The sequence below is a fragment of the Pteropus vampyrus genome, unplaced genomic scaffold, assembly GCF_000151845.1.
Source record: "Pteropus vampyrus isolate Shadow unplaced genomic scaffold, Pvam_2.0 Scaffold194, whole genome shotgun sequence".
In the NCBI taxonomy this organism is placed as follows: Eukaryota; Metazoa; Chordata; class Mammalia; order Chiroptera; family Pteropodidae; genus Pteropus; species Pteropus vampyrus.
In genome coordinates, this window is record NW_011888975.1 from 2,422,686 (window position 1) to 2,446,075 (window position 23,390).

A 23,390-nucleotide genomic window follows, 5' to 3' on the forward strand; every position below is an offset into this window, starting at 1 on the left:
GCGTTTGAGAAGGATGACCATCAGCTATTAATTTTTACTCACAATCTGGGAAACGGTCACAAATGACAGTCAGCATAATTTAAGTATTAATTGGCAGTGGGTAATATTCAATACCAGAATAGATAATCAGAGGTTTCAGAAATTCATTTTTTCAGTTATGTTCTGAAACAATTTATGTACATCTCTATCCAAATGCATAAACTATTGAAAATTTGAAACAGGGGAGAAAGATGTTTTATTTTAATTTTCTTATATAAAAAAGAAAACTAGTGAAATGAAGGGAGAGAAAGGAAACATGAACATTATTTCTGAGCCCAATGATAGGTCATTCAAAGTCGCTTTGATACTTAAGACTACGAAGCTATGTTATGTGTGGGTTAACTTGTAACTATTGAGATAAGTGAAAGCTTCTTTCTAGTAAGGGATGTTGGAGGTTGTTCAAAGTCCTGGGGCAATTTATTTGTTGTGGTGGTGGTGGTTGTGGTTGTTGTGGCTGTGGCTGCTGTTGCTTTGCTGTTGCTGTTGTTGTTTCGATCTGTTTGTTACGCCTCTGGGCCCACCTAAAGAGAAATGGATAACTCTTAAGGTCTTATTCTAAAGCTTCTTGTGATGCAATGATTACGATTCTTTCCTAGCTGTCAACTAATAGCGACTTGTTAATCTTTGAGTATGTAATGTCCTTCACTCTCTATTTTAGGTTCATTTAAAACTCTTGAAATGAAGGCATCAAAACCTGGCTGGTGGCTCCTAGACACAGAGGTTGGAGAAAACCAGAGAGCGGGGATGCAAACGCCATTCCTCATCATAGACAGAGGTATCAGCTCAGAGCCACCTGATATATGGAGCAGGAGCGTCCTGTCGCTAGAATATTACCAACTGTAGACGGGAAATATTCAACTCAGAACTCTGATATGACAAAGACACAGTCTGTAGCAAGAAATGATTTCATTCTGGCCATGGTCTAATTATACTGCATATGTCAGTCATCTAGGAAACGTAACCCGAACGGTTCGGCCCAAAGGCGTTCCTCTCAATTGGAACCAACATAAAGTATCCGCCTTCATGATTTGTGATCCACGGGAAAGTGCATGTAAGAAATCCTCGAGATGCCTAGCACAGAAGAGGGAAAAGATAGCAGGAATTCAACAATAACCAAGACAGTCGCTGAACTTGGCACCTAAGTATTTGAGAAACAGTATCCACTTGTCTGTTTAGCCAACCAGCCAGCATTTATTAAGCATCCAATGAGTACCAAGCACTGTGCCAATATCCAGATAGTTCAGTAGCTGGATGCCCTTCCATAATCATGTAAATAACCCTATAACTTTCAGGTGAATTTTTTAGAACATAGTCTTTTGAGGGCTACGACTTGATGTTGCAAAATGGCTTAAAGATAGAAACAGATGGAAATCGGTTTAAAAACTAATTTGATTTCAGGATTTCAGTTGTTTTCCTCTAGGGTGTCACTATTTCTATTAAAGCACCAGTCTTTATTAGTGCATTTACCACTTTATGATCAGATATATTGAAGTCAGTGCTACACAAGGTAGGTGACAGTATCTAATTACTACCTACCAGAGGTATAATCTCTAGCCACGGAGCTTTTATCTTGTTAAATGTATTTTCTAAGCAAAAATTATTCATTGCTCTGTTTTTTTGTAGAATGTAAGATGCCAATGGGACTAAGCACTGGCATCATAGCTGATTCGCAGATCAAGGCGTCTGAGTTTTCGGGTGAGTAGCAGCATCGTAGACTGTGAAAGCCACCACCTACAACTGTGAGTGCGCAGCGTGCCAAACCACCCACCTGTTGATTCTATGGGCCCTGTTCCTCTCCAGGCTCTTCCCTACCACAATGTAGTAGAACAGCTCCATTTGAGGTGCCTATCTGGTAGAGCAAAGAGCACTATGCAAGAGCTAAAAACTAATCGACACCCCCATATCACTTACATCCCCTCTAGTGTATAATGTTCCCAGAAAGTCTCTCTCAGGGAAGACCACGAGCTAGGAGTGCTTGGTAACTCTGCACAGGCAGCCCAACCTCTCAGCAGATTGGGCAAGAACAGACAGCTTGCTTGTATGACCGTGTGCCCTTTTCCAAATCTCTCCCCATTTATTCCCATTCTGAGTTTGATCACACATGTAATATTCCAGCCAGACTCCCAGGGTCTTATCAGCCATGTGTTAGGGTCGCCATTAATAGGGCCCTTTGCTGTGCCGACCATTCATCTATTCAAGAAACTCTTGCTCACTCACTGTGAGTCAGGAACTCCTAATTTTCCTCACTCTGCTCCAAGTAAGCTCACTGTTTTCCAAGATCAAAAGGTCAACTGCAAAGGGTCTGAGGCTCCCATAAATCCTCCCTGTTAAGCAGGGACACTCAGCAGCAACCACATCAACATAACTGAGGAAAGATAAACGTGATCTGGATGCAAGAAGGGGGTGGTAGTTGACAGCTGACCAAGCACAGACCCGAAGCCAAGATTTCATCATCATGGACTACGACAGTAGCTGAGGCCTGCATCAACTGTCTGGTCTCCTAACTGCATAAAACTGTCCTTTGGGGCTGACCTCACTTGAGAAATTGCTAATTGTATTTTTTTTTTAATTCAGAATGAATTTTTTTCTTCCTTTGGATTTAGGTTATTGGGAGCCCAAATTAGCAAGATTAAACAATGGTGGATCATATAATGCTTGGATAACAGAAAAAACATCAACAGAATTTGACTCTAAACCTTGGATCCAGGTATGACTTATTAATCTGATTATATTTACTGCTATTGTAATAATAAAAATAACACTAACTTAATAATTTTTTCTTGTTTTCTTGCAATGTTGTTAGGGGAAAGAGCGATTACTACGTGCTAGGCATTATTCTAAGTACAAAACATACTCAAAATGAACCTTATGAGGTTAATTCTAGTAATATCCCATTTTAGATATGAAAAAAACTAAGACATTGAGGGATTAACTAATTTCCCTGTCACACACAGCTAGTTAGTGGTTGAGCTGGGATTCAAGTGCAGGTACTTTGTGCTCAAACACAAATTGCATTTAGCCATTTTATTAGTTTACTAAGACCTTGGATGCTGGTTCTTTAGTGCTAAAGAAAGCTGGTTGCACAGTGAATTAAGGCAGTGACTTGTTGACAAGGACGATTCTGTTTAATGGCTTTGCTATAATGCAGGTGGACATGCAAAGAGAAATCCTGGTCACAGGGATCCAGTCCCAAGGTGCCAAACACTACCTGAAGTCCTACTACACCACTGAGTTCCGTGTGGCTTACAGCTCCGACCAGACCAACTGGCAGATCTTCAAAGGGAACAGCACCAAGAACGTGATGGTCTGTGCCCACTGCTCCTCTAGCGTCTACGCGCTCGCCTCCAGACTGCGACCCTGCCCACGACACTTTCTTTTTAAAAAATACCTTTCTGGGCACCAGAAATATGAATGGCTTTCCTCCGGCCTTATGAATGAAAGTGGTAAAATGATGAGTCTGTATATTACACATTAAAGGGATAGGCCTGACTTCTGACACTTCAAAACTCCACAAAACTTTTTTAAAAAATCACTTTGTCATCGAACTAAATACCCAGACTTCTCAGATTGGCAGATGGTGTGCAGCAGTGCAGGATATCTGGTCTTATGCCTGAAGGAGTCCACATTAAAAATATGCCACCGAGAGTTTTGATTCTACTAACTTTCTATATTATCTACACCTAATTTTGTATGTTATCACTTAGCTATTTACAGTAATAATTATTTGCACTATACCTTAAGACAGATAAGAAAAATCTTGATTTATGGCTCTTACTAATCCGTATTGGAGAGAGAACACAGATTACAGTTAGAATCTATAGCTTAAAGATTTTTGTGTCTATATTCATGAGGGATATTGGTATGTAGTTTTATTTTCTTGTACTGTCTTTTCTGGTTTTAATATCAGAGTAATACTAGTTTTATAAAATAAACTGAGAAGCATGCTCTTTTATTCTATTTTCTGGAAGAGATTGTCTAGAATTGGTGTTAATTCTTTAAACATTTAGTAGAATTCACCAGCGAAACCAGCCTGGCGATTTGTTTTCTGGGAGTTTTTAAATTACAAATTCAATTTCTTTAACAGTTACAGGCTATTCAAATGATCTATTTCACACTGGGTAAGTTGAGATAGTCTGTGTTTTTCAATAAATTGGCCCCTTTCCTCTAAAGTTCTTAAGTTTATGTCTATAGAGTATTTATAGTATTCCCTTATTATCCTTCTTATGTCCACAGGGTCTGTTGTGATATTGCCTATTTCGTGTCTTTTTGCTTTGTTAGTCTTGCTAGAGTTGCCGATTTTTTTTTTTTTTTTTTTTGCCTTTTCAAAGAACTGGCTCTTTGTTTCATTACTTTTGTCTATTGTTTTCTGTTTTCTGTCTTACTTAGTTATGGACTTAGCCTGCTCTTCTGTTTGGCTGGTCTTTCTGACATTGCTCTGTCAGGGGAAGTGGGTGAGATGCAGCCTCATTACTGCCAGGCCAGGTCAAAGTCCAGGTTCCCCAGCTGAGGGGGCTGGCTGCCCCTTTGCTGTGGTGTGGGGACGGGACACTGCAGGGGTGGAGGCCTTGTGAGCAGCTGGTGAGGCCAAAAGTCCTGGGTCCCTGAGTGGTCCTCTGACACAGCCCCTGTGAATGTGCTGAGAAGCCTCATCACAGTCCTGTGACCTGCACATCAAGGTCTCCGTGGCCTTTGTGGCTGCTGGGTGAAGAGGGGCCACAGTTGTCTCTACGGTGTTTAACTTGAAGTAGAGCAATTACTGTCTGAAAATTTTGTCTTGCCAGGCTGCCCTTCCTTGGTTTTGAAGCTAGAGAAAGCAGGTTTTGGCTGGGGCTGTTCTGTCTGTACCCATGGGTATTTCCTGGTTTCTGGCTTATTCATCTCCAAGTCTAGGATATGAGGCAAAAAGGAAACCCAAGGAACCCAGGGCCACGTAACTCCTCGGATCCCAGGATCCTGGCCAGTGTCCTTTCTTCTCGCCACCTCTCAGAGTCTTAGGTTTTCAGTTGTACTTAACAGGAAGAATAGGGCAAGTAGGTCTATTCCATATTCCTGAAGTAGAAGTATCCCCAATTATTTTTTAAGATCAAATTAATTTGGTTTTGGCCACATGAAAACTGAACATTACAATATTAAATGAGACCAAAATTTTACTATAAAATCAATTTATAGAGAATTTTTATATAATTGAGCTTTTCTCTTTTCTTCTAGTATTTTGATGGCAATTCAGACGCCTCTACAATAAAAGAAAATCGGTTTGATCCACCTATCACGGCTAGATATATTAGGATCTATCCAACTAGATTCTATAACAAACCTGCCCTTCGGTTGGAACTGCAAGGCTGTGAGATTAATGGTAAGGAAAAAAGATGCATTATCATCTCACCACCACTCAGAGAATCAGGATTCAGGGGTATGGGAGAAGGGGCAGAATTTTTAGTTTTCGATCACTTAGGCTCCTAGAAAAACCTTGGTGAAGTAGAAGTTCCACCCAGGAACTAAACTCTCCTTGTGACCTAGACTCGCCCCGGTTCTACCAGCCAGACGGCAGGCAGCATCTCTCTGAATAGCACCTGGAGGACACGGACACCACCCTGACCCTCTGGCGAAGGGCCCCAGCTTAGAATGACCTCAGTCAGCTCATTTTCAATTGATTCAAACTAGGCCCCACTCTTCCGAAGTCTTTCAGGTCACTCAGACTTTAATAACAACAGGACCTAGCAGCACTCCTGGACACTGGTGTTGGACGAATGTTTTGGAAGTCTAAGTCTGCTTCCCAACTTCCCGAAACCTTGACTGGGCTCTGCAGTCTGTTTCACATCCTCTGTAGGCACCCAAGCCTTTTCCATGTAAGCTGCTATTTTTCAGGGGATACACTGCATAACCTGTGGCATAAATAAATCCAGGTAACCATAAATGGCCATAATAAAATCCTACTATATATAATAAAGATCTTTAAGAGTCTTATCTACCATTTTCCTTCTCTGATTCTCAAAGTAGGACTTTACAAAATTTTTCACTGCATAGCACATACAGAAAATAATATTTGTCTAGCAGTCTTAGGTAAAAGAACAAAGTAGGTAACCCAGGGCTTGGCTGATCCAGACAGCACCTGGCTGACCACTCAGGGCTGAGGGGGCAAGGAGATTGTGCACCAGAAACTTGCTTCGACACACTCATTGGGGAGCTACAGTACCTTCTCTCAGAGTGGAAGGAAGAGCCACCACTCACAGTGGAGAAAGTAGCTGAATCAATTTCTTATCAAAGCAGATGACGTTGCAGTACACTCTGATACTCATGAGGCATACAGATACGGGCATTGTGCCAGTGCCCAGATAGTAGTGGTACGAAACATCTCCCCACAAAGTGAAAATTTGGTACAGGCAGGAACATTCCTTAAAACGGCTCTATATATCATTGTTTTTTTCTTTCCATATGGTATATAATGTAAATGGTTGTTTGTTCAGATCATAGAGTCAAGCTATACTAAAATGGGACATTCAACTGTTTTAGCAATAGGTTTTCTTTTTAAGACTATTTTTTTCCCCCATGGAGAAAGTGAGGTATCACTGCAAGAATATGCCTGCATAATTTACTAGCAAGAACAAAATGTCACCAAGATGATGGTCATGGGCAGTCAGCCGAGCTCATTCACTAGCTATGGTTCTTACATATAATATGAATCACCCTCAAGGGGATGAAAGTAAAACACTAAATGTGACTACCAATTGTCCACTACATCCTCTTCTTTGTAGCTTTTGTTAGAATAGTTTTTTTTTATATACATAGATAAGAGTATTGTCTACTATCTCAAAGCAAAAACCTAAGTTCTATAACTCTGTGAAGGAAGGAAACAAGTTTAGACATTTAGAACACTTAGGTATTTGATGTCAGAGTGCCTGGGCTCAAATTTAGTTTCTGATTCTTCTAGCAGTGTTCTATGAAGCAAGTTACTTTTTCTTGCTGTGTTTTTCTTCTTCGTAAAATGAAGATAATTGGGAGCATTAAGTAATAATACATATGAAGCCTAAAAACAGGATTTGGTACTTGGACAACAAGTGTTGATTGTTGTGATGGTTGCTTCCGTTGTAACTTAGTAACATTATTCCTTATGTCCTTTGCAGTACAAAACACTGTGCAGGGAATATTGGTGGTGCATATTTAATCACATCACTCTCTCTCAACAGGATGCTCCACCCCGCTTGGTATGGAAAGTGGAAAGATAGAAAACACGCAAATCACAGCCTCTTCATTTAAAAAGTCTTGGTGGGGAGATTACTGGGAACCCTTCCGTGCCCGCCTGAACGCCCAGGGTCGTGTGAATGCCTGGCAAGCCAAGGTGAATTATCGTTGTCCCCTGTGAACAGAGTTCACTCAGCCTTCCAGAAAAAAAACAAAGGCTCTCACTACAGGGAACATGGGGCCTGGAAAGCCAGATAATCATCTGTTTCTGCAGATTATGACCCTAGGCTGAGAATCTTGGATCCTGTTGAATTGATAGTCTCAGCTCTAACTTTGGCTCACAGAGAAGTCATTTATCATCACTGTGGTTCTTTGTCTCATCTTGATTTAGACCAGGGATGGGCAAAGTTTTTCTGCAGAGATACAGATAATTAATATTTTAGGCTTCACAAGCCATACATTCCCTGTCATAATTACTCAACTTTGCCACTGTAGCAGGAAAGTAGCCATAAACATTATGTAAATGAATGCTCACGACTGTGTTCCAATAAAACTTTACTTACAGAAACAAGCAGAGGGCTGGATTTGGCCTTGGGCTATAGTTTACAAACCCCTTTTGAGACAACTTACATTAATGATAAATGATTTAGATTTGCAACATCTTCCCTCCCTCCCCCACATACAATTTAGTAATACTTTTCATTTTCTTAAGAGTGCCATGTTTTGTTCCCGTTTTTTGAGAATTCTGCAACATTCCTTTAGACAATTGACAGCATGGTAAAACACTACAAAACCAGGGTTATAAATCAGTGATCTAAATTGAAGAAACATATTCCAGAGAGTTATATTGCCCCTGATATTAGCCCATTGAGTAGTACAGGTGACTTCGTTTTAGGGTAATTCTTAATAATTGACTCACTTTATTTCACTCTTCAACTGACCTGAGAAATCAGAATGGAGGCTGAAATCAGAACAATCCAACTTAATCCAAGATCCCCATCTTCTATCCTCCTAACTCCCTCCTTTAAGATACCTACATTCCGAGTCCCTGGACTCGCTATGGGTTTCCACATCCTATCCTGAAAGTAGGTCACCAGGAAGAAAAGGTAACTGTGGAACTAGCGGAACAAATAAAAAAGCCTGGACCCCATACAGGTGGTCTTAGGGATCAGCCAATGTCTACGCCTTGAAACTCATTCTAGACCATCATAGAATCGCAGACTGTTAGAACAGAAAGGGATTCTACACAGCCTCTGGTCCAGAATTTTCATCTGAAGTCTAAACACAAAGGATAGTAAATAATTTTGGCTTAGTCTAGTGGCAGAATCGGAATCCCATTCTCCCAATAAACAGACCAGTGCTCCTTCCACCATTTAAAGCACCCCAAACTCCTCACTGCAATTCTGCAGGAGAATCTGAGACCCAAAAAGCTAAAATAATAAAAGTAATGTTACATTATATTTATATAATTTTTAAAAATAAAGTAATTTTAAAAAGAAAGTAAGAAGTTAGAGAAAGGGTGTCTTTGAATTCTTTCCCAGGTGCCCCTTTAGACCTGTTTATGGTATAACCTCGTCACCCCGCCCCCCATTTTACAGCATTGAAAAAGAATTTGCTCCATAAATGATTTGCTTTTAGTCTTTGTGAAGTAATACAGGCTCCAAAGGTGAAGTGCTAATTTTAATTTTTAATGCTGTCATTTTAAATCTGGAATTTTAGGTCATAACTATTTGTTTCACTTAACCTATTAGCATGAAATGTCTTTATAGGGTCTCTTTAGGGAGACTGAAAATCTAAACTAGACATATGCAAGCACACATGCAGACTGAAGGGTCTCTACCACATTTATGCCTACAAAAAATCATTTCTGCCTACAAAACTCCTCTAGCTACCTATGTTCTGTATCGCTAGTACAATCTTGATTTGAAGACACACTAAAACACCACCAAATCTCACTAGAGGGTGTTACAAAATTAACAAAAAAATTATCTAATTTTAATTCAATGAATTTTCTTTAAAAATTCATGAAGCATGTGACTTTGTGTAACATACATATGTGTATACATATGTACACATACAGACATGCACATGAGTGATGTTGAGAAAATACAGTATTCATTATCTCATACAGAGTTCGCTGAGAGTATGGGGCATGATAACTCTCCTAAAGTTGAAAATTCATCTCAAGTTACTCTAAAACTCAGTTAGTCCTTCTGATCATCTTTCTCCTAGTGCATATTGCCAACCATGTAATTAGGCATTGTGTTAGGCCAGAGACAGAACAATTGCTATGTCATTTCAAGCCCAAGGTATAGCTTTATCGGGTTTCTCAAACATATTTATTTGAAATATCAGGAAAGAAGAAACTAGACTATTTCTCCTATTTGACATTAGCAATGAAAAGAAAAGTGAGGCTCTTCTAAAATAAAGGATACTATCCAATTCTTTTCCAGATAATCCTTCAGTAATATCAGTAATATCATCACAGCATTTAAACAAACTCACTTGAGAATAACATTTACAAGTAATTTACCAATTTAATATTTTTTCCTCAAGTAAATTTCTTTTGTTTACTCACCAAATATTTACTGAACACCAACTGTGTGCCATGCATTGTGCTAAATACCTGGAAACAAAACTAAGGCGGTCCCTGTCCTCAAAGAGTAAGAGATACAAAAAGTGGGTAAATAAACAAATATGCAATGAGTGTAAAATGTGTGAAACACTCCAGCAGAAGCTCATACACGCGCTATGACAACAAATGAAAAGGAACAGGGAAGGCTTCAAGGAGAGAAGGAAGCCTAAGGGATGGAACAAAACAAACCCTCTGAGCTCTGTGCATTTCTGAGTGTCTAAAAAAAGCAAGGGTTTTAACGTCTGTCTTACCCATGTGTTCTTACCATTTTCATAGGCAAACAACAACAAACAGTGGTTACAAATTGATCTGCTCAAAGTCAAGAAGATAACTGCCATCATAACACAGGGTTGCAAGTCTCTGTCCTCTGAAATGTATGTGAAGAGCTATGCCATCCACTACAGTGACCAGGGAGTGGAATGGAAACCTTACAGGCAGAAGTCCTCCATGGTGGACAAGGTACAGGGTGCCCTCTGGGCAAAGGAAAGCAACCGGGAAACTTGCGGGGTGACAAAAGCACCTTGCGCCTCCCAGTAGCTCTCCACACCGCGTGCGCGCCCACGCATCGCTTCTTTAAGTCTTCTGCACGCTAACGCCGCAGGCTCCTGGGTTGGGGACAGGGGCCCCGCAGCTTTCAGCTTTGACTGAGCCACCTGCGAAACAGCGAGAACGAAACACTAAGGGGTGGTGGGAGGCTTCGCTAGCCCCGACTGAGAAAGATGGGGAAGGGGTTGCCTCCGTCTGCTTGGGCTGCTGTAACAAACTACCGTAGACTGGGTGGGTCCTAGATCGGCGTGCCAGCACAGTCGAGTTCTTGGCGAGAGCCCACTCCCTGGTTAGGTCCTCATAGGGCCTTCCTTGATGTGTGCACACATACACACAGAGAGAGATCCCTGTCTCTTCCTCTTTGTATAAGTGTAATTACCTCTCAAAGGCCTCATCTCTTAATAGCATCCCATTTATATGATCTATCAAATTTTATATATGAATTTGGGGAAGACACAAACGTGCAGTCCATAACAGGAGTCTAGAAAATATTCTGCTGTAAAGGTCTGGAATAACACCACATTATCATTGCCTTGGAAATACTTGTTACTCACCACTGATCAAATACCCATGGCCATAAAACTTTCTGTGTCTTTGTGGCTGAGCAGAAAGGAATTATCTTTACTGACTAGGAGACTAATGCCCTACAAGATGAATTACTCCTCTATACTCTTCAGTTCCCAGTTATGTGGCTTTGAAGTGCCACAAGAGGCAAAGCCAGATGAGCTAAATCACAGGAGTGGGAATTGAGTTGAAGCTAACGGGAGGGGCAACGCAGGAGAAGGGGGTGGGCATTTATCCAACACTCATTATGGGCTCAGCTCTTAGGGAATTTGAACCTCTCGTTTTAAACCCCTGGGCTGGCCGTTTCTTTGGTTTGGTTTATTTCTCTTTGTACCATGATGTCTGCATAGCAGGGTAAGCACACTGTCATAAACAAATAGTGATTACACATAGCTTCTGCTGTGTGTAAACGCTGGGGAACTTGCTGTAGGTCAAAAAAAAAAAAAAAAAAAGGAGGAGGGGCACAGTTTACCTGATATAGGACATACCTGAAAAGGAGAAATGAAAATGCATGGTTGCATTTCATTTAAAATGTTAGTAATAGCTAAGCATTTATTGGCGCCACTATTTGGCACTTACTAGGCACTTGTCATATGTTTACATACATTTTCAATGCTTACAACTTCTATGAGGTATAATTTCATTACCCCCATTTTGCCAATGAGAAATGGAGAATCGGAGAATTTAAGTAATTTGCTCAGAGTCACACAGCTAGCTGCAAAGGACCTAAGGGTAGAGATGGTTTTGAAACTGCTGCGTGATATCATACCAACTGTCTTTATTTTTCTCTAATTTGACTCTGATCACTGGCGAGGCGAAATCTCTAAAGAGGTCCGTCTGGAGTGTGATTTCATTATTGATTGAGGATCATCTCTTTGACAATATTATACATGTTCTTCGATGGCCTCAGTTTGAACTTAAAGGACAAAAAAATTATCTGTAAGATTTTTATACCCATTGTACCAACATTAAGGATTTTCTCATATTTTGCTTTCAGATTTTCGAAGGAAATAGTAATATCAAAGGACATGTGAAGAACTTTTTCAACCCACCAATCATTTCTAGGTTTATCCGCATCATTCCGAAAACATGGAATCAAAGTATTGCACTTCGCCTGGAACTCTTTGGCTGTGATATTTACTAGAATTGAATATTCAAGGAGACAAGAAGGACTCTTAAAGATGTCAAACTACTTAGAGTGGGCAATGTGTTTTATAGCTATGTTAAATTCTCTATCAGAGAATAAAATTTTATATATGAAACTTTTATAATGTAACTCCTTGCTACCAGTAAGTGAAATGATGACTATTATTTCTGCATTAATTTGAATATAAATGGCTTATCTTTCACAATGATTAAATATGCTATATAAAGTAATATATTCATGTAGTTAATGTGCTTTCTGTTAGTTCTTTTAAACCCTAAACACATTAATAAAAGAAATATTATTTTTTAAAACAATTTCTAGACTTGGATAGCTTTCACACCTACATTTTTCTTTAAAGAAACTAGGATTTAAGAGTAAAGGAAACAAGTGAGATTTTTAAATCGTTGACTTCTTGACAGTAAAAAGAAAAACAGTCTTACCATATGAAACAGCGAGTGCTTAAAATACCCTGTCTCACCTACATGACAATGACTTTTCTGACTCTTCATGAGGAAAGATACAAGTAAGCATATTTTCAATTGTCCTGTTGGACCTGTGAATCGGGCCTGGTCTCCCTTAGGACTAGGACAGAGCCAAGATAACCATGAGAGAACTGAACATGGAACTTTGGCTTCATTCTAGCTGACACCACATGGCACACAGTTTCAAAACATAGGTTCACGTAAGGGAAAGCCACAATCTGTAAAAGGAGCATTGGAACTGTTGGCCTAACTGCAGCTACTTCTGCTAGAACTGGCCCCTGGCCAAACTGGCAAGCAGTTGAAGTGCCCTTCTCTCTACAGCCCCAGCCCCCTCCTCTCCCTGCCTCAGCACCTTCCCCTTTCAGCCCTCCCTTCCCTGGGAACTTGGCATCCAAAGATCCTATGCACACCATGAGACCAGGGAGCCTCCTGGGATCTTTTAAGTCACATGGGATAGAAAGTCACTGCTGAGGCTATTTCTGTCGAACAAACCACCCCAGAACTTGGTGCGTAAAACAAGTCAAGAGGAGGGAGCCAACACCACCAGTCCTGTTAAAGGCTAAGCCCGGGACTGGCACAATCTCAGTTCTGCCGCACGTGACTGCGAGTCACAGGCCAGCCTGGATGCAGCATAGGCTGGGAGGACACATGGGGCATGATTCACTGGAACATCTTTACGTACCAATTACCAGAGTTACCTATTGTACCTTTATGACTATCATTTTTAATTCTCTGTTGGGTAAATCACTTATCTCTGTTTTATTAAGTTGGTTTCTGGATATTTATCTTGTTTCTTTGTTTGAAATATATTTCCTTGTTTCTTCCCTTTTCTTGATTCTCTGCCTTGGCCTCTGTGCATTAAATAAAACAGCCACCTCTCCCAGTCTTGACATACTGGGCTCACATATCTGAACCCCATGAGTCAGCCCTGCCTGAGCTCCTGGTTGCCCCTGTGATTGTCCAAGTCACTTTCTTTGTTCCTAGTGGTTCCCAGCAAATGAGGGCATGCCAAGACCTGCCATTGTCCCTAAGGCATGAGGAATGCCCACAGAGCTGTTCAGGCTCCAGGAGGACAATAACCGCCAGCCCCATCGGCTCCCGAAGACTTCCGGGCAGCAGGTCAGAAAGCCAGGACATCAGACGTGCCGTCCAGTCCCCATCGGGGAGAAACCTGGAGCTGGGCGTCTGCCTGCTCGCTCTATGCTGAGCCAGAGGGGACAGTCACTGGGAGGACTTGTGCTCCCACCAAGAGCCACGTCTTGGTTTTGTGTGGCCCTGGGGGACTCATAATTGCCAAGCCTCCTTAGCACCCAGAGCTAGGTGATTTGGGAACCAGTCCCGCGTGTGGCAGCCGTAACGCTGGGGGTACTACATGTGTGTACAATCTCCCTCCGGGGAGAAGCTGAAGACTTGGTTTTCCTGCTGCAGTGAGCTGGGGAGATGGCAGGGATGTGCCCACCAGCTCCTTCAGGCTCCAGGGAGGACCCATTAGCTGGCCAGCTGATTAGAAGCCAGACCCACAGGCAGCAGCAGGAAAGCATGCAGCAAGCTGCCTTCCAGGCAGAAACTGGGAGGGCGAGTTTTTCCTGCTCCCATTGCACAGCCCCAGGGTGTGGCTGTGGCGAGTGCCCACGTGCCCCTCTAACCGCTGCTGCTTTGTCTGCCATGGTCTGTGGGACTTGTGAGTGCCAAACTCCGTGGGCAGTCTGAGCTAGGTGGCTGTCCCTCAGGTGGCAGTCTTAAAAGTTGGGGTGCTAGTTGTCTGGCCCAAACCCTTTCCTCACAGGGAGAGCTAGGAGTTCGAGGATTCCCTTCTGATGGAAAGGCCCTCTGATGAGGGTGGGGCTTATGGCGAGTGTACGCCTCAGTCCCTCCTACCCACTTCAATATGAGTCTCCGGATATGTAGGAGTTCCTCAGGTTCTGGATTTCTCTCAGAGGGAACTGACCCCAAAATGCCTTTGTTCTCTCCAGGGCCAACCTTATGAATATGTGACCATTTTAGTCACAGAGCCCCCTCGTAGAGTGGCCCCATGCTGGGTCTAATGTTCTGTGGTCACTCTCTTGAAATTCTTAATAATTTTTTAACAAACAGTCCAACATTTTTGCTTTGCAATGGGCCCCACGAATTCTGTAACTAGTCCTGGGTTCCTCTATGGCCGAAATGGGCAGGATCTCTTCTTATCTGGACTCTCTGGAGGTTCAACAGGGGCAGGACAATCACGTGGACTTGCTAGACAGGGGAAGGGATACGCACGGAGCACGAGATCCAACCTGATTATCCGATAGGTGAAAAAAGAAGGCCACAAAGTTTTGACAACCTGCCTGAGGCCTTGAGCTTTCTGCTCAAGTCAGAGCTGAAAACAGAAAGCAGATGATCAGACTCCTGGCCTCTCTTTCAGCCTAGTTTCTCTTCCATAAAATGGAAATTATATACTGATTATAATTCATCCCCCTCCAGACAGGGAGACATGAATAGTAATAAGAACTAATTAACTGATCCGAAAATTACTTGTTTGTGGATCAATGAGATGTTTGGGTTAAATCTGATCTGTGTAGAAATATTATAACCCCTCTTATTTTGAAATCAAAATATATTTTTTAATTTCTCTTTGAAGTCATTTAGATGAAATTACAACTTTTGCCATATAGTATATCTTCCACTGACATAACATAGTCCACTGTTTGTTACGGCATAACCAGTTGCTATAGAAAAGAAATGACTCACAATAGAATTGTGACTTGGAAGAAGAAATGGACAGATAACATTTAAGTGTTATTAATTAATCTGAGAGTTGGCAAAGCGGGGCTGCGAGTGTATCACAAATACAAGAGGGTCAGAGGAAACATGGAAATAGTTCTCCAGGATTTTTTCAAGTTGTTAAAAGGAATTACAAACTTCATGCCACTTTTTAGAATAACTTTGAATAATCACTGCACTTTGAGTTCAGGACCTAGAAGGAGCAAGTCATGGGACAGTGGATTTTGGTTCTATAACTGGCACATGTCCTCAGGCAGTGGACCTAACACACATTTAAAAATATCAGGGTTCCAGGCTACCATTTTCCTTGTACTTTTTTTCCTTCTAGAAAGTTATTTCATGGAAAATTCTGAATGCCTAATTCCTTCAAATTCTTACATTCTTGTAGACTAGAGCTCGGCAGTAGGACACAGGCAGATGACATGACTGTGTGTGGAGTGAGACTTAACACTGTCAATGCACAGGTAACAAGAAAGCGTCTCACATCCAGGTACTGTGCGGGGAGAGACTACAGATTCAAAGTTTGATATCTCCAGGCTGTAGGAAATGTCCTCACCAACAGATATACGTGTAATTTTGCATTTGGTTTATGGGAAAAAACTTAATAATATTAACCCCCCCTAAATGTACCACCATCTTAATTTTTTTTAAATGTAGTAAGCTTACTCTATCTACATAACAAAGTACTGTGATGGGCATTGTAGGGGAGAATACGCAAAGAAAACAAAGACACTGCTCTGGCTCTTCGAACTTATCTAGTTGGATAAAGAAGAGAAGCATAAGCAGCTAATACAGACTATGGGCTGATTACACACTGAGCAGTGAAAAGTCAGTCAAAGGAGTAACCCATGTGGGATGGAGTCAGACTGTGAAGACTTTTGGAGACCTGGACCTTGAAGACATCAGACGTATATTAAAGCAATCTGTGCAGAACCCCAAAGAACTGGATTGGGATAAGGGTCAAAAAAATCAGAGAAGTCTAAGAACTTTATGCTTAAATTCAGGACCCTGTGAACCTCCCCTGACATGGCCATCCATTCTTTTGACTTCCTGTGACACTGCCTTACTCAGCCACCTCCCTCCACCCCCCAAACCCCACACCATGCCATGCCCATAAGTCCAGTGTATTTGCAGGGTCAAAAAAATAAAAACAGCTGCCTGGAAAGACTTGACAGTCTGAAGGGAAGAGAAACAGTGTAAAACTTACATGTTCTGAGTCGTCTTTAAGGAAATAGCGATGAAGGCTGTATTGCTACATGAGATGCTTAGAATAGTCCTTGGCACATAGTAAGCACTATATGGGTATTAATTATTATTAATATTAACATTATTAATGACAGCATCAGTATAAATGTGATATACTATAATATCGATGATATTATTATGAACAACTGTTATTAATTCTGCTTCGTTGAATGCCTTTTATACCACTCATTACTTTTTTTAAATTGTGGTAAAATACACATAACAAAAATGGCTGAAACGGTCAGTTTTGCAAGGGCACAGCTCAGTGGTGCGAGGTGCATTCGCAGTGCTGTGCAGCCTCCATTACCTTTTACAGTTGCTCTATTTTCTACAGTGCTGTGCGGCCTCCATTACCTTTTACAGTTGCTCTATTTTCTACCTGTGACTCCAAGCTTTTCCCAGTAGGTGGCGCGTCTGATTTAACTGTATACCTAGCCAGAGTTCTGCAGACCTGAACACAGAGGTCAAGCCCAAATTATCCAGGCTGAACGAAGATTGAACAGCTTGCATTGACTTTCTTCGGTGGATTTAACTGACCTAATTTTGTTTTTCTCAGGGGTAAGGATTGGAATATTTTTAATAGCAGATGTAAACATTAGCATTACATCTTGAGTCCACGGATCTAGAATGTGATTCAGAAATTATTGTAAATTATCCACAGACAAATTGAAAAAAACAGAATTAAGCAGAAATGTACTCAACAAGGAAAATTAATTAGTTGCCAATTGGTTTAAGGAGGCTTTAAACAGGAAGAAGTTAATAAATTGTGCCAGAATCTAAACTAGAAAGAATGGTCAGCATGCTAGATTATAGTACATATTATAGTGTAGATTTACATATAGATTGTGAAGACTATACTTTTCTTCAATGCACTAAATAGGTCTTTAAAAATGATTGGCTGGTGATGATACTGTGGTTTGATATTTGTCAAGTATTAAAGAATCTTCTCTGCCCTCCTAGCAACTAACATTCTAAATCAAAGGTTCTCATACATCCTCAGGTAGCAAAGTAATTGGAAAGCACCATACTCTTAGCAAAAAATAAAACTCATATTAACACAACGAAATTTTATATATATGTGAATGAATATATTTATTTCTCTTCTTGTTCCCTCAAAAGACTTAAGGTTGCCTAAAAGAGAACACAAAATACTACTGGATAACATATGTTAGAAGTAGAAAAGAAAGAGAAAACAGAGGTAGGAACATAAACAGGAAGCAAGAAAGAGGATGACATGAAAATACGTACCATAAAGCTGTTCACCTTGCTATGGGTGGGCTTGGGTTTAACGGGAAGGTTTTTTATTAGCAGATGCAAAAAGAAAAATCTTATTAGTTACACAAGAGTGTCCCCTAAAAAATGTTCAAAAGAAGCACTTTTCTGGATACTGAAATTAAAAATAATTTTGTGGACCTCCCGAAGGTCCACAAAAAGGACACCATGTAATGTGCAGAGCGTGTTTAACAAGATCAGATTTTAAAAGGCTGTTTCCTATGCATCCCTCAGGAGAGGCTGATGGATTCTCACCCGACCACAGTTCAGTAAAAACAGGACTTCCAAGGCTAGTGCTATGTGGTCCAAGTGCATGGTGCATGTCTCTCTGCTGGTCTGGCTTAAGCCAAAGGTGGATTTTACAGTCTCTAAAGGAAAGTAGTTTTCCTTCAGACAACAGCTCATATCATAAATACTTTCTGTGAGTCATGCTTTTGATAGCCATCTGGTGGTAATGAGCTCAATATTTTATACTCAATACTCTCCAAATATAACAACTAAATTTTTGCAAAGGTGTATGTTCTTACACCAGATTGTATTATGAGCAAATTGCAGTAGAAGCCAAATGCTTGAGAACAATTAATGGGAGAAAAAATAAATTGAGAAAATGATTTCCATTCATCTTTTTTTATACTGTAATTTTGGAGCAGAGAACCATTCCATTTTGGTAGCAGAAAACTTTAATCCAGCTAACATAACAACACCTATTAACACAGCAACATTATATAATTTGACTCATAATTTTTCATTTGGTAGAGATTAATCATTTCAAATAATTGCCTTTCCTGAAAATGAATATAACATGTTTGATATCTTTCAATTCAATTAAATATTTATTGTTAATCATTTATAGAAAAGGAAATTTTAGGCACTGCAGAGAAGTGGCAGGCAGATGAATAGCCCTCAAAGAACTGACTTATTTACAAATTTCTGCTTATTATGGCCTGGTTTGAGCAATTACATATGAATTTCTTCTTAATATTTTGTAGTTTGCTTTCATATTAACACCCAGGACAACGGACTCTAAACAAATAGTTTCTCTCAGAATTTGAAATCGTTTGGACTATAGCCTGGATTTTGAAACATAAATGTTATGAGGGCCCTGGACAAGCTGTTCGCTTTAAGACTGTGCCATTTATCAAGATTAAAGCTTTACAAATAAAACCAAGATTATATTTAACTACCTCTCTCCGTTCTCTTCTCCAACACACATCCCTGTTTCCCTAACACTTTACTCGCTGTACTTTTTAATGCGCACAAGATGCAAGTTTCTTTTCTCTTTTTAATATTAAGAAAACTTCTTTTAAAGTATTCTTTTTTATTGCCTACAGGACATACCTTGTCATCCTGCGTTTAGCTCCCTCTTTAAAGTGCTGGCCTATTTAAACCTAACACCACACTTTACACCCTTTCTCCTGATGCTGTGCAGTGTTCTACAAGCTAAATTTGTATGTATGTGGAGGGATATGAAGTTGGATTGCAGGCTTTTCCTTGACTGTGTGCTGGGAGTATGCAGCTGCTGGTCGATTTCTTAAATCCTCACCCTCCCCCCTTATTTTCTATCTCTGACCTCTGACACGCCTCAGCCTTTGGGCCGTTAAGGATCTGTTAGTAAATGTTAGTAGATTTTTAGTTTTTCCTTTCTTCTGTCTTTTTTCATTTTCTCTCTTTCCTTTTCTAGAGAAAATGACCGTTTTGTCATGTTTCTCCTTTGTCTCTCCATGTAAGCTTGCATTCAATTAAATTTCACTTTACTGTCATAAGCAAACATCTCTTCAGTCAATTCTTTTATTGACTGCTCATGAAGTGGCAGGAAAAGAGATAAAATCCCTACTCTAATGGCATTTACCCACTGCATGTTAAAAGAGACAGACAATAAACAATATGAAAAACACATAGGATGCCAGACAATAAATCAGAGGAGAAAACGAGGTGTTTGTGGAAGGGAGAAGGTCGGTAATACTAAATAGGATGGCCAGTGAAGGCCCTAGAGAGAAAGGTGACATTTAAGCGAAGACCAGAAGGAGGTGAGGAAGTAAATAACGCAGGTGGATGGGAGAAGAAATCTTTGGGCAGAAAGAACAGAGAGTGCGAACACCCGGCAATGACAGTGTGCAGGGGGTGGTGCAGAGACAGCAAGGAGACCAGCAGGCTGAAGCCCACTGAGCGATGAGGACAGTGGAGATGAGATCAGAAAGGAAAGTGGGTTTGGGGAGCGGGACAGTGCAGGTCTGGAAAGCCCCTGAATGAGCCCTGGAAAAGCCCCTGACTTTTTTGCTGAATGAGATGGATACAGAAAAGTGCTATGATGTGAGTTTGCTCTAAATGACTCTTTCGGCTGCTGTACTGAGAACAGACCAGCGGAGCATGGACAGTCACAGGAAGACCCGTTTATATGACTGCAGATGTCCACAGAAATGGGAGGTAGCAATAAAGGTGCTAAAACAGGTGGGATTCTAGACATATTTTAAGCCAACCAGATCTGCTGCTGGATTGAGCAGTTTCATCATAACAGCTGTACGCCCAAAGCGGTGGATAAAATCTTCCCAGTGAAACGCTGGCAGTGCTTTTGGAAGGCCCAGTATGGTCTAAATGATCCTGTCTTTGCATTTCGATCAATTGTTAGCTGATCACTTGCATTCCACCAAACTTCAGCAGCCACCTCCCGTGAGTGTGACCTGAACTGTGTCATCTCTCACGACAGGTCCACCTGTGGAATGTTAAACCCAACCAGCCAGAGAAACTCCTCGTAGATCTCATCAACTTCCACCCGCCCACCGAGGCCTCCCATTCTCTCAACCCCTCCATCAGCTCCTGCTTCTCTGCTCCCTCATGGCTTCATCAATGTTACTCGCAAATCCTCAGAATCCTCTGGTCTCCGACTTTCTGTCCCTCATGTATGCCCAGAGAAACTCCCACCTGTGGTTTCTCCACGCGCACAGCCAGGCTGAGTCGGGTGGTCTCTGCACACATCCCTTGCCAGTCGCTGCCCAAATAAGCTATTTAAAACGTTCATACTCTACGGCAGAACCTGTCTCATTCCTGTTTATCTTTTCAATCCTACCACACATCCAGGAAAGTGCTGTTACTCCTACCCCATCCAGTGCCCATTTATCTACATTTCCACCCACCGCCCCTCCTTCCCTGAGGGAAAAGAGAAGCTCCTTCTTAGTCCAGACCAAGCTGCACATCTTAGTTCCAGATCCCAGTAGCTTCCCCACCTCAGAGGCCTGTTTCAAACACCCCTGAATCTCATAGTGGTAGTTATACGATTGTATATATTTGCCAAAACTTACTGAACTATACACTTAAAATGGATGATTATTTGACGAAAATTTTACCTCAATAAAATCAAGATTTTTAAAAAACGGTATCCCTCCTGTTCTTTTCTCCTCTCCTCATACACTCTAACTCTGACAAAATAAACAAAAGCTAAATTTGAAATGGGATCTGCGTCTGCTGCCCACACGAGCATTTAGAAAGTTCCTGTGTGCCAGAGTTTCTCCCTCGTACTTTGAAGCTGGCCCACTATAGTTCCTAGAAAATAACAGAATTTTTTTAGATCAATTTTGTGCCAAACACTGTGCAAAGCATTGATCCTATCTATCCTTGTGTAATCCTCCCAACTGCCCACAAAGCAGACATTATCTACATTCTACTTGAGAGAATTGAGCCTCAGAAGGGGATGGTATCTTGCCCAAGGTTGGCAAGAGGTGCAGTGGGGGCTGTGCCCTAAACCCAGGTCTGTCTGAGGCACCACCCCTCTAAGCTCTTCATATAATATGCCAGGTAATGAGGTTTCAAGTAGAGTAGAAGTGGAGAGGTAAGAGATCAGAACAATCAGCTGCTCACAAGCTTTGTGCATTTCTCTACCCTGTGTGAGGCCCCTATATTCACTGCTGGGGGCACGTCAAAGCACCGCCAACAAACTATCCCCTGCCGGAATAATGAATTAAGGCACAGAGTTCACAGTGGACCACCAAACACAGTATCCTGAATCTGCATGTCCTCTCCTATACTTCAAAGTACAAAGAGCTCTTGCCTGGGAATGCAGGTAGAGAGCTGGACGAGGTGAAGTTAGAAATACAAACTGGTATGAGCTATAGATAAAAGCATGAATGAATTGCTCTCCTTAAAAGAAATTCATATTCTAATACAGAGATAGACTTTTTAACAGACTCTAAAGTTTGATTTTATTTGAAATTAAATCAGATCTTTACACCAAGATAGAACTGGGCTATAAGCATAGAATCCTTCAGCTATAGCTAAGTGTGATGTTATAATACAGGCGTACCTTGTTCTACTTCACTTTACTGTGCTTCACAGGAATTGCATTTACAAACTGAAAGTTTGTGGCAACCCTGAGTAGAGCAAGTCAATTGGTACCATTTTCCCAATAGCACTTGCTTACTTCATGTCTCTGTGTCACATTTTGGTAATTCCCACAATATTTCAAACTTTTTCATTATTGTTTTATCTGTTACAGTGATCTGTGATCAGTGATCTTTGATGTTATTATTGTAATTGTCTTAGGGCACCAGTAACGGTGCCCATCTAAGGTGGCAAACTTAATCGATAAATACTGTATTTGGTCTGACTGCTCCGCCAGCCGGTTGTTCTCTTTCTCTCCTTGGGCCTTCCTATTCCCTGAGATACAACAATATTGAAATTAGTCCAGCTAATAATGCTACAACGGCCTCTATGTTAAAAGTGATACGAAGAGTCGCACATTTGTCACTTGAAAACCTTTTGGAAAGCATTCACTATTCTAGATGCCACTATGAACATGTGTCATTCATGGGGAGAAGTCAAAATGTCGACATTAACATGAGTTTGGAAGAAGTTGATTCCAATCCTCGTGGATGACTTTGAGGAGTTCAAGACTTCGGGGGAGGAAATAACTGCACATGTGGTGGAAACAGCAAGACAACTAGAAGTGGAGCCTGAAGATGTGGCTCCATTGCTGCCATCTCACAATACGACTTTAACAGATAAGAAGTTGCTTCATATGCGGGAACAACAGAAGTGGTTTCTTGAGATGGCATCTAAAGGTGAAGATGAAGTGGAGACGGTCGAAGCGACAGCAACGAGTCTAGACCATGACATTAACTCAGCTGATAAAGCAGCAGCAGGGTTCGAGCACCGACTCCAGTTTTGAAAGCAGTTCTGCTGTGGGTAAAATGCTCTCAAACAGAGAGAAATCTTTCATTAAAGGACAAGTGAATTGCTGCGGCAAACTTCACTGTTGCCTTATTTTAAGAAATTGCCACAACCACCCAACCTTCAGCAACCACCACCCCGGGGATCAGTCAGCAACCAATAACATCAAAGCAAGACCCTTCACCAGCAAAAAGATTACAACTTACTGAAGGCTCAGATGATGGTTAACATTGTTTAGCAATGAAGTATAAGGTACGTGCATTGTTTTTTTTTTTTGGACATAATGCTATCGCACACTTAATAGACTACAGTTACTTTGATATGCACTGGGACACCAACAAATTCACGTGACTTGCTTAAC

At 41.1% G+C, this 23,390-nt stretch overlaps 1 protein-coding gene across 1 annotated transcript in view; it reads left to right on the forward strand.

The window, feature by feature from the left end:
* Positions 1-12,120, forward strand: part of F5 (coagulation factor V) — a 60,379-nt gene extending 48,259 nt beyond the window's left edge. Inside the window, exons 18-25 of the mRNA XM_011371732.2 lie at positions 698-814; positions 1,663-1,734; positions 2,643-2,746; positions 3,188-3,343; positions 5,248-5,392; positions 7,224-7,375; positions 10,130-10,312; positions 11,961-12,120. Of these exons, the coding sequence (XP_011370034.1) occupies positions 698-814; positions 1,663-1,734; positions 2,643-2,746; positions 3,188-3,343; positions 5,248-5,392; positions 7,224-7,375; positions 10,130-10,312; positions 11,961-12,107 (1,076 nt within the window). The 3' untranslated portion in view covers positions 12,108-12,120. The remainder of the gene's footprint in view (positions 1-697; positions 815-1,662; positions 1,735-2,642; positions 2,747-3,187; positions 3,344-5,247; positions 5,393-7,223; positions 7,376-10,129; positions 10,313-11,960) is intronic.
* The last annotated feature ends 11,270 nt before the right edge of the window (positions 12,121-23,390 follow it).